Raw genomic sequence first — 12352 nt, forward strand, 5'->3', positions numbered from 1 at the left:
TTTCCAAGATAAAAGTTTAATATCAATGGAATGAAGGGGTTCAAACGGAACTCCTTGAAGAACCTTAAGAACCAAGTTTAAGCTCCACGGGGGAGCAACAGGTTTAAACACAGGCTTAAATCTAACCAAAGCCTGGCAAAATGCCTGGACGTCTGGAACCTCTGCCAGACGCTTGTGCAAAAGAATAGACAGAGCAGAAATCTGTCCCTTTAAGGAACTAGCTGATAATCCTTTGTCCAAGACCTCTTGGAGAAAAGACAATATTCTAGGAATCCTAACTTTACTCCATGAGTAAGTCTTGGATTCACACCAATAAAGATATTTACTCCATATCTTGTGGTAGATTTTCCTGGTAACAGGCTTTCGTGCCTGTATTAAAGTATCAATGACTGACTCGAAGAAGCCACGCTTTGATAGAATCAAGCGTTCAATCTCCATGCAGTCAGTCTCAGAGAAATTAGATTTGGATGATTGAAAGGACCTTGTATCAGAAGGTCCTGTCTTAGAGGCAGAGTCCATGGTGGAAAGGATGACATCTCCACTAGGTCTGCATACCAAGTCCTGAGTGGCCACGCAGGTGCTATCAGAATCACCGATGCTCTCTCCTGTTTGATTTTGGCAATCAGTCGAGGGAGCAGAGGAAACGGTGGAAACACATAAGCCAGGTTGAAGAACCAAGGCGCTGCTAGCGCATCTATCAGCGTCGCTTCTGGGTCCCTGTACCTGGATCCGTAACAAGGAAGCTTGGCGCTCTGGCGAGACGCCATGAGAGCCAACTCTGGTTTGCCCCAACGATGAATCAACTGAGCAAACACCTCCGGATGGAGTTCCCACTCCCCCGGATGGAAAGTCTGACGACTTAGAAAATCCGCCTCCCAGTTCTCCACGCCTGGGATATGGATTGCTGACAGGTGGCAAGAGTGGTACTCTGCCCAGCGAATTATTTTTGAGACTTCTAACATCGCTAGGGAACTCCTGGTTCCCCCTTGATGGTTGATGTAAGCCACAGTTGTGATGTTGTCCGACTGAAATCTGATGAACCTCAGTGTTGCTAACTGAGGCCAAGCCAGAAGAGCATTGAATATCGCTCTTAACTCCAGAATATTTATTGGAAGGAGTTTCTCCTCCTGAGTCCACGATCCCTGTGCCTTCAGGGAATTCCAGACTGCACCCCAACCTAGAAGGCTGGCATCTGTTGTTACAATTGTCCAATCTGGCCTGCGAAAGGACAATCTGGCCCTTGGACAGGTGTACCCGAAACAACCACCAGAGAAGAGAATCTCTGGTCTCTTGATCCAGATTTAGCAGAGGGGACAAATCTGTGTAATCCCCATTCCACTGACTCAGCATGCATAATTGCAGCAGTCTGAGATGAAGGCGCGCAAATGGCACTATGTCCATTGCCGCTACCATTAAGCCGATTACCTCCATACACTGAGCTACCGAAGGGCGATGAATGGAGTGAAGAACACGGCAAGCATTTAGAAGTTTTGATAACCTGGACTCCGTCAGGTAAATTTTCATTTCTACAGAATCTATAAGAGTCCCTAAGAAGTAGGCTCTTGTGAGTGGGGATAGAGAACTCTTTTCCTCGTTCACTTTCCACCCGTGCGACCTCAGAAATGCCAGAACTATCTCTGTATGAGACTTGGCAACTTGAAAGCTTGACGCCTGTATCAGGATGTCGTCTAGATATGGAGCCACCGCTATGCCTCGCGGTCCTAGAACCGCCAGAAGTGAGCCCAGAACCTTTGTAAAGATTCTCGGGGCTGTAGCCAACCCGAAGGGAAGAGTTACAAATTGGTAATGCCTGTCTAGAAAGGCAAACCTTAGAAACCGATGATGATCTTTGTGAATCGGTATGTGAAGGTAGGCATCCTTTAAGTCCACTGTGGTCATGTACTGACCTTCTTGGATCATGGCTAGGATGGTCCGCATAGTTTCCATTTTGAAAGATGGAACTCTGAGGAATTTGTTTAAGATCTTTAGATCCAAAATTGGTCTGAAGGTTCCCTCTTTTTTGGGAACCACAAACAGATTTGAATAAAAACCCTGTCCTTGTTCCGTCCGCGGAACTGGATGGATCACTCCCATAACTAGGAGGTCTTGCACACAGCGTAGGAATGCCTCTTTCTTTATCTGATTTGCAGATAGCCTTGAAAGATGAAATCTCCCTTGTGGAGGGGAAGCTTTGAAGTCCAGAAGATATCCCTGAGATATGATCTCCAACGCCCAGGGATCCTGAACATCTCTTGCCCACGCCTGGGCGAAGAGAGAAAGTCTGCCCCCTACTAGATCCGTTGCCGGATAGGGGGCCGTTCCTTCATGCTGTCTTAGAGGCAGCAGCAGGCTTTCTGGCCTGCTTGCCTTTGTTCCAGGACTGGTTAGGTTTCCAGGCCTGCTTAGATTGAGCAAAAGTTCCCTCTTGTTTGAAGCGAAGGAAGTTGATGCTGCACCTGCCTTGAAATTTCGAAAGGCACGAAAATTAGACTGTTTGGCCTTTGCTTTGGCCCTGTCCTGAGGAAGGGTGTGACCCTTACCTCCAGTAATGTCAGCAATAATTTCCTTCAAACCAGGCCCGAATAAGGTCTGCCCCTTGAAAGGAATGTTGAGTAATTTAGACTTCGAAGTCACGTCAGCTGACCAGGATTTAAGCCATAGCGCCCTACGCGCTTGGATGGCGAATCCGGAATTCTTAGCCGTTAGTTTAGTCAAATGAACAATGGCATCAGAAACAAATGAGTTAGCTAGCTTAAGTGTTCTAAGCTTGTCAATAATTTCAGTCAATGGAGCTGTATGGATGGCCTCTTCCAGGGCCTCAAACCAGAATGCCGCCGCGGCCGTGACAGGCGCAACGCATGCAAGGGGCTGTAAAATAAAACCTTGTTGAATAAACATTTTCTTAAGGTAACCCTCCAATTTTTTATCCATTGGATCTGAAAAAGCACAACTGTCCTCAACCGGGATAGTAGTACGCTTTGCTAAAGTAGAAACTGCTCCCTCCACCTTAGGGACCATCTGCCATAAGTCCTGTGTAGTGGCGTCTATTGGAAACATTTTTCTAAATATAGGAGGTGGGGAAAAAGGCACCCCTGGTCTATCCCACTCCTTGCTAATAATTTCTGTAAGCCTTTTAGGTATAGGAAAAACATCAGTACACACCGGTACCGCATAGTATTTATCCAGCCTACACAATTTCTCTGGTACTGCAACTGTGTTACAGTCATTCAGAGCAGCTAATACCTCCCCAAGCAACACACGGAGGTTCTCAAGCTTAAATTTAAAATTAGAAATCTCTGAATCAGGTTTCCCCGAATCAGAGATGTCACCCACAGACTGAAGCTCTCCGTCCTCATGATCTGCATATTGTGACGCAGGATCAGACATGGCCCTTACAGCATCTGCGCGCTCTGTATTTCTCCTAACCCCAGAGCAATCGCGCTTGCCTCTTAATTCAGGCAACCTGGATAATACCTCTGACAGGGTATTATTCATGATTGCAGCCATGTCCTGCAAGGTAATCGCTATGGGCGTCCCTGATGTAATTGGCGCCATATTAGCGTGCATCCCCTGAGCGGAGGCGAAGGGTCTGACACGTGGGGAGAGTTAGTCGGCATAACTTCCCCCTCGTCAGAATCTTCTGGTGATATTTCTTTTATAGTTAAAGACTGATCTTTACTGTTTAAGGTGAAATCAATACATTTAGTACACATTCTCCTATGGTGCTCCACCATGGCTTTCAAACATAATGAACAAGTAGTTTCCTCTGTGTCAGACATGTTTAAACAGACTAGCAATGAGACTAGCAAGCTTGGAAAACACTTTAAACAAGTTTACAAGCAATATAAAAAACGTTACTGCACCCTTAAGAAACAAATTTTGTCAAAATTTGAAATAACAGTGAAAAAAGGCAGTTACACTAACAAAATGTTTACAGTGTATGTAACAAGTTAGCAGAGCATTGCACCCACTTGCAAATGGATGTTTAACCCCTTAATACCCAAAACTGAATAATAAAAGACAAAAACGTTTGTTTTTGTTTTTTTTGTTTTTTTCAAACAGTCACAACAACTGCCACAGCTCTACTGTGGCTTTTTACCTCCCTCAAAAACGACTTTGAAGCCTTTTGAGCCCTCCAGAGATGTCCTGGATCATGCAGGAAGAAGCTGAATGTCTCTGTCAGTATTTTTAGCTGCACAGAAAAACACTAAAATAGGCCCTTCCCACTCATATTGCAACAATGGAAAGCCTAAGGAAACTGTTACTAGGCAAAAATCAAACCAGCCATGTGGAAAAAAACTAGGCCCCAATAAGTTTTATCACCAAACATATATAAAAAACGATTAAACATGCCAGCAAACGTTTTAAAATACACTTTTATAAGAGTATGTATCTCTATTAATAAGCCTGATACCAGTCGCTATAACTGCATTTAAGGCTTTACTTACATTAGTTCGGTATCAGCAGCATTTTCTAGCAAATTCCATCCCTAGAAAAATATTAACTGCACATACCTTATTGCAGGAAAACCTGCATGCCATTCCCTCTCTGAAGTACAGCCATGGATCTTAGTTACTTCTGCTAAGATCATAGAAAACGCAGGCAGATTCTTCTTCTAAATACTGCCTGAGATAAACAGTACACTCCGGCACCATTTAAAAATAACAAACTTTTGATTGAAGAATAAACTAAGTATAAAACACCACACTCCTCTTACGACCTCCATCTTGGTTGAGGCTTGCAAGAGAATGACTGGATATGACAGTTAGGGGAGGAGCTATATAGCAGCTCTGCTGTGGGTGATCCTCTTGCAACTTCCTGTTGGGAAGGAGAATATCCCACAAGTAATGGATGATCCGTGGACTGGATACACTTAACAAGAGAAATATATATATATATATATATATATATATATATATAGAGAGAGAGAGAGATAGATAGATAGATATACACACATCTAATCGCAGGCCACTCAGACTTCCAGATACAGCTGTTGGTTCCTCTTTTCTTTTTTTTTTCTTACATATGTGGTTATATAAAGTTATAAAGTAATAGTAGTCAAGAAAAACAGTTCAATCAATTTAAAGCAGTTGTTTTTAACTGTAAATTTCCTTTAATATTGTTTGTTTTTATAACTAATTGGTGATATTAAGGTGAAAACGTGATTTTTTTAAATATACATTTTAAAAACAAAAATATAGTTGTCATTCCTCAACTAATTAAAGGTATGAAAAATGTCCCACACCTATGGCACAAATAAACTAAAATATAGGCTTATAAAGCCCTTTCAACAAATATCTTTAAAGAGGTAATTTATCCATAATTTCCGTCCTTTAATCTGTTTCCAGTTATTCATTTTACCTGATGGAGTATATTAAATTGTTTACACATAGCTCCTTTACATATATATATTGGCATTTGAAATAGCTGATTTTGCCTGAAATATCCTTACCTATACTGAAAGTTTCTATACTTACAGTTAGTTAAAGGGTCAGTACACTCTAGATTTTTTATTATTTAAAAAGATAGATAATCACTTTATAACATTTTCCCCAGTTTTGCATAACCAACACTGTTATATTAATACACGTTTTGCCTCTGTCATCACCTAGTATCTAGGCCTCTACAGATTGCCCCCTATTTCAGTTCTTTTTGACAGACTTGCATTTTTGACAATGAGTGCTGACTCCTAGGTAACCACGGGAGTGAGCACAATGATATCTATGTGGCATGATTTCTCATACATTTTATAATCTGCAGCTTGTGTAACAAGTCATTGGAAACACATTAAAGGGATATAAAAATGCAATATGCACAAAGACCAGGTGAGTCTCAAGGCACTAAGTATCATAAAAAAAGCTTTATTCGAAACACAAAAATGAAAAACACTTAAAATCAGTGTCAAAGCATATGAACAGCTGAGCGGAAAGCATCTTACGCGTTTCGGCTACGGGTTAGCCTTACTCATAGACTTATCAATGCACCGGAACTCCGGGTTTAAATAACCCAGTGTTCAGTGCATTAATTGGCTCAAGCTGTCAGCCATTTTCAAAGAAATAATTCATTATTTACACGACATATAGGAAATAGGTATGATGGGCATAATCCATACTTAGAGAACCTAGATCATATAATTATACACAGATTGATCATATTTCTATAGTGAGAACTTGAGGAAAATGTTAAAGAATGGGGAAGACAACATTTGCAAGGGGATTATTCACAGTATGCGATCCAAAAGACAGGTGTAAATATCAACCTGTGACCATACGATAAGAACACAAAGTCCATATGGCACATAAAGCCCAAGCAGTAAAAGAAATTCACCTGACATCTTAATTTGTGCTACTAATAATCTATTAAAAATACTCCCTCAGTACATATTATGTCTCACGTTGCCAAAAATTTATAACATCCCCTTCAATATTAAATCCCCAGGGTTTGCAGGTTTTTAACTGGAATATCCAGAAGGCTTCCTGATAAAGAAGTTTACTGCTAACATCACCTCCTCTCTCTGGAGCTCTAACTTGCTCAATGACCTGCCAGCAAAAGCTGTTGACATTCTTCCCATGATAATTGATAAAATGTCTGGCTAGATCTGAGCATTCGGTACCATTGTCTATGTTATTGAGGTGCTCTCTTATACGAACACGTACCTCCCTAGAGGAACAACCTACATACTGTTTGTTACATGTTGTACATTCCACTAAATAAATTACATTATGTGTACAGCAATTGGTGCAATTTAAAAAAATATACCTTCTGGGTGATCTTGGACTGAAAATGTTTAGTGACGCCTTGAGCCTACTAGGGAGACGTTTGTTGTCTGTGTCTCCAAAGGGATATAAACCCCAACATTTCTCTTTCATAATTTAGACAGAGCATTTAAAAAAAAAAAAAAAGTTTCCAATTTACTATGATAAAATTTGCTTTGTTCTCATGTTATTTTTTGTGTTAGAGAAATGTATACAGGTAGTGTGTACATGCCTGGAGAACTACTTGGCAGGAAAAAGCGCTGCCATCTAGTGCTCATGCTAATGTACAATTGCTGCCATGTGCACACTCCTAAGCTTACCTTTCTGCTTTTCAACAAAGGATAACAAGAAAACAAAGAAAATGTGATAATAGAAGTAAATTTGAAATCATGAAAGGAAAAGGGGTTTATGTCCCTTTAAAGGGACAGTCAAGTAAAAAAAAAACTTTCATGATTTAAATAGGGCATGTAATTTTAATCAACTTTCCAGTTTACTTTTATTACCAATTTTGCTTTGTTCTCTTGGTACTCTTAGTTGAAAGCTAAACCTAGGTGGTTTAAATACTAATTTCTTAGACCTTGAAGACTGCCTCTAATCTGAAAGCATTTTGACAGTTTTTCACCAGTAGAGGGCGTTAGTTCATGTGCTTCACATAGATAACATTGAGGTCAGGCACGTGAAGCTCCTAGGAGTCAGCACTGTTTGGCTAAAAAAGTCAGTCAAAAGAACTGAAATAAGGGGGCAGTTTGCAGAGGCTTAGATACAAGGTAATCATAGAGGTAAAACGTATATTATTATAACTGAGTTGGTTATGCAAAACTGGGGAATGGGTAATAAAGGGATTATCTACTGTACCTTTTTAAACAACAAAAATTCTGGTGTTTACTGTCCCTTTAAGAAAAAACAATTTTATAGTACACTGTCCCTTTAAAAGTTATAAAGCCTCCTTTACTTACTCTGTAGTAGTCCCATACAATCAGTGGTAAGGCTCTGCCTGGAGGGTTGTGAGTCGCACGCTTTCCATTGGTATAGCTGGTGACGTCCAAGTTGACACCAAACTCAACACGATCCTAGAGGTGTGCAGTAAGAAATACTCTGTTATTTAGAGGAAAGCAAGAATATCTGCACAAAGACGTAGAAACTGGATATTTATGCACATTAACTTTTAATGTAAATGATATATGGCTGACATAGGGAAATAAACATATATAAATAAATATGAAATAGATTACTAATGACACACCAGTGCCTTTAATTTGGTTAGCACTACTAAATGCACATCAGGTGATACATTTTTATAGTAAATCTGTGAAGATTTTTTGCCTTTAAAAATTATATTGAATATTACTGTTTTATTCCAACTTAAAGGTGCATTGAAACAAGTTCTCCCCTTTAATGTGTTCAACATGATGCATTTTACCTTCTGGAGTGTATGAAATAGTTTACAAATAGCTCCTTTACCTTTATTTTGTTACTTGAAATAAATGGCTGCCCTTCTAATTTTAGTTAACGAAAAGCTACTATGTGGGCGTGAAAATGTTTGAGTGCAAAAATAACTTAAAATATTCCTTATATTTCTGATATAGACTATGCACATAAAAATCTAACTTTAAAGGGATAGAAAGGTCAGAACTGAAATGTGCATGGGTGCATTTCAATTTTAAATAGGAGCATTTTTGCAATATACTTCCATTAGCAAAAATGCTTCTAGTAAAAATGTTATACTTAATCAAAGGATACCCTGGATCTGTGGTTCAGCGGCATATGCACATATGCTGCGAGGGACCATGCACCAGTATTCCCACACTACACATTCTGTGAGAATCAACAGTGGCTTGTATGACACAATCACAGACACAATGCACACCACTGCTATCTCTCTCAGCTTGAATACTGGTACACGAGCCCACACAACATATGTGCGCATGCCACAGAAAAAAACAGTAATAACTTTTACTAGAAGTATTTTTGCTAATAGAAGTATGTTGTAAAAATACTTCTATTTAAAAATGCAACCATGCACATTTAAATGTTGACCTTTTAATCCCTTTAATGCTCCTTTAAAATGAGGTTTCTTTGAGTGTGTTAGCAAGTTCTTCCCAGCAAGTCATTTCGCACCTACTATCTTTTAGTGATATATAGGCCTCTATTTATCAAGGTCTGTCGGACCTGATCCGACAGTGCGGATCAGGTCCGACAGACCTCGCTGAATACGGAGAGCAATACGCTCTCCGTATTCAGCATTGCACCAGCAGCTCACAATAGGCTGCCAGCAGGGGGGTGTCAATCAACCCGATCGGGTTGATTTCCGGCGATGTCTGTCCGCCTGCTCAGAGCAGGCGGACAGGTTATGGAGCAGCGGTCTTTGTGACCGCTGCTTCATAACTGCTGTTTGGCTCGCCAGAAACACGGGGCATCAAGTTCCATTCGGAGCTTGATAGATATGCCCCATAGTCTCTATAACGAAAAAAAATGCATTTTCATAATCTTTATCTAGCAAGAGAGCCACAATCATATAACAGCAACGCATATGACATTTCACCCACTTCTCTTAGAATCCTGTCAAATTCAGAAGTGGAAAACAGCCCATTGTAGTAACTGCTATTGTGCCGACGGATGAGTGCGGGTTTTTTCTCCCAAATGTCCCTAGAAGAAAAAAAACAACATGTGGAGTCATAAACTGGTAGGGAAGGTTGGTTAATACAAATAACTTCCCCTGGCTTACAAGTTACAAACCCAATTATAAAATATTAACAGATAATTTTCGAGTCTGTTTCAGCTATAAGTTGTTATGTACCTGAAAAAGTCATCTCGGGAGATTGGAGCAATAAGCCACTCAAAAAGTTTGAAAGCTCGGTCTTTGCTGTTCTGAATCTTGCTTAGATCTTTTAGCACAGTCTGTAGTGGAGGGCCAACATGCTGCTTCATTCTATTGTCTAACGTCTGTAAGACATAACAGTAAATTGATTACCCTGCAATAACTTTTATTAGCACTAAATGGTATAAAAATACATATTATAAAAATTTCCGGAAAAGGGTCATTAAACATAAAATCCATTCATCATAAATTGTTTTATTATGCATAATTAAAAATAATAATAATATTTGTTTACAAAATCAGTTCTCCTGTTTTAATAGTTTAAAAGGCACTAGATACTGAAGCTCCGCCTCTTTGTACTGGGAGCTGCCATTTTAGAGCTCAGGTATTCTCACAGCCTTTGACAGAAGATGTGCACACTCACAGATCAGTTATATTGTCCACTTTTTATAGCGGTAATATTGTACTTCAGGTTACTGTGCATGAAACATTATGTGAGCTTTACATTTTTTACACAGTTTTACAGTTACACAGGCAATACTACTGATCTGTGAGTGTGCACAGCCTCTGTCACAGGCTGTGAGATTACCTGAGCTCCAAGATGGCAGCACCTAGTACAAAGAGGCGGAGCTTCATTATCTGGCACCTTTAAACTATTAAAACAGGAGAACCGATTTGTAAAGAGTTGCAGGAACAGGATGATAATAACATAGCGAGTAGTTACTATTCTTTTGTAGTTGTTATCAACGGTTTAATGTCCCTTTAAATGCTTGAGGGAAGTCTGCAGAATCCTGCACTCCTAAGTGCTGCTACTGTGATTTATTGATATATGTTGAGCCAAATAAACGAAGATAAACATTCATTAGGCTTTCCAAGTGGTTTGTCCTGGGACTGCAAACAAATATTTTTTTCTAACATTACAGGTTTTAAATGTTTTGTTTTTTTAAACATTTATTTTTATGCAGATCTCTTGTGATACAGTGAATAAAAAAATACTATAACTATTACCTTTATAGTAACTATTTCTGATTAAACTAGGGTTTGAAAAATTACATCAGGAAGCAAGTGAGAAGCCTGGCACCCACATGTTTTAGGATCTAGGAGAGGGATTATTTTTATTTAGAAATTATAGGAGCCAAACACAAAATTTTAGAAGCCCTGACAGAAGAATGCATTACTAGATGATACCTGGTAATTGGTGGCTACATAAAGGTGTCTTTTCATTGGCTCTACAGATATTTTTAGCTAGGCACCAGTAGTGCATTGCTGCTCTGAAGCTGATTTTAACAATGTGTTTAACCCATTTGTAGCAAGGGACATGAAACCCATGATACAGCTAGAGAATACAATTTTTAAAAAAGTTTCTAATTTAATTAAGTTATCAAATTTGTGTTGTTCTCATGTTACTCTTTGTTGAAGAGTTATCTAGATAGGTAGCGTGCACATGTCTGGAGGACAACATGACAGGAAATAGTGCCCGTATCTAGTGCTCTTGCGAATGTAAAACATTGCTGCAAAACACATCCTTTTATGAAAGCAATAATAAAATGCACGAGCATTTGCACTGTTATGTCCCTTTCAGTAATATTAAACCAATTAAAACACTGGATAAAACACCTGGTGCCCCAAAGACACAAAACCATCTAGTCACAAGAATAGTTGTAAAATAAAAACGTATGAGAATAGGCCGAAAAACAAATTATGTGGTTTAAAAATATTATGGGATTAAAAACTGATTTCCTCAGCTTTGAGTGACTGGGTTTAGCGTAGCGTTGGTGCCACTCTTGTTCTATTTTGTTTACCAGAAACCCTAACCAGATTCGCTACACACTGTAGTTGTTGCTAATGTACTCACAAAACAAGTGCTCCTACAGAATTACTAAGGGAAAATGGTAAAATATAAAATGTTTACCGTTTTGTTCGGTGTTTTGTTCGGTGTCTCAAGTGTGACATTTTTTATTATGGTGCAGACTTTTTTGGCCTTTTTGCTTGGGAGTTTCCCTTTTTTCAGTAAGGTCTGTGAATCTTCTTTTAGTAGTCCATTGTGAGAAGTTGTTTTAGTATTGCTGTGCAACACCAAGTCTCTTTCAGAGTTTAAAAGCTTCCTTTTCTTTTTCAGTAGCTTATGCTTTTGTGACAACTTTAAGGTGACATTTTTCTTCTTCTTTGGGACAACGTTCTGCAATAAACACAACACAAGGTTATAATACGAAATAAGAATTAAAGTTAGTTTTTATTTTGAAGAGCTATGAAAATAATCAAGAGAAAGATGAAATGTATTGCAGTATATCTTCTTACAGAAGTTCCCGACCCAACTTTCTCAACCTAATCAATAGTTACAGTACATTAGGTAAAACGTTTTTACTATGCATCACCTAACTACAACACATAATTATCATGGATTTTAAACACAGCATTAGGATAAAACAGCACTCCTACATATCTATACTTCTATATCCTCTATACTACCCAGGGCCAGGAATCTGAGTGCTCAGCAAGGGAAACTCATGGGTGGAGCCATGGATGTTCTGTTGGTGAAATCAGTACAGACAAGGCAGAGCTAAGCAGGGTGGCCATGTCATGGGCGTGGCTATGTGAACACTGGTTTCACTTTTTGCGACATTTATGGGGAATGGAGAACAATGTAAATGACAACTGTATAGAGTAACAACACCATGAGTATCCCACACAATAGGGACAGTTGTGAGCTCGGTTTATCTAAGTTTTTTTTTTAATCAAAATACTGAACCTAGGCCCTAACATATACACACTAGAATAT

At 39.2% G+C, this 12352-nt stretch overlaps 1 protein-coding gene across 1 annotated transcript in view; it reads right to left on the minus strand.

Moving 5' to 3' along the window:
- RIOX1 (ribosomal oxygenase 1) overlaps positions 1 to 12352 on the minus strand; it is a 102536-nt gene that overhangs the window by 76091 nt on the left and 14093 nt on the right. Inside the window, exons 2-5 of the mRNA XM_053711918.1 lie at positions 11486 to 11752; positions 9553 to 9698; positions 9302 to 9401; positions 7712 to 7825 (exon numbers count right to left, since the gene is read on the minus strand). Coding sequence (XP_053567893.1) covers positions 7712 to 7825; positions 9302 to 9401; positions 9553 to 9698; positions 11486 to 11752 — 627 coding nt within the window. The remainder of the gene's footprint in view (positions 1 to 7711; positions 7826 to 9301; positions 9402 to 9552; positions 9699 to 11485; positions 11753 to 12352) is intronic.

The sequence above is a fragment of the Bombina bombina genome, chromosome 4 (assembly GCF_027579735.1).
Source record: "Bombina bombina isolate aBomBom1 chromosome 4, aBomBom1.pri, whole genome shotgun sequence".
In the NCBI taxonomy this organism is placed as follows: Eukaryota; Metazoa; Chordata; class Amphibia; order Anura; family Bombinatoridae; genus Bombina; species Bombina bombina.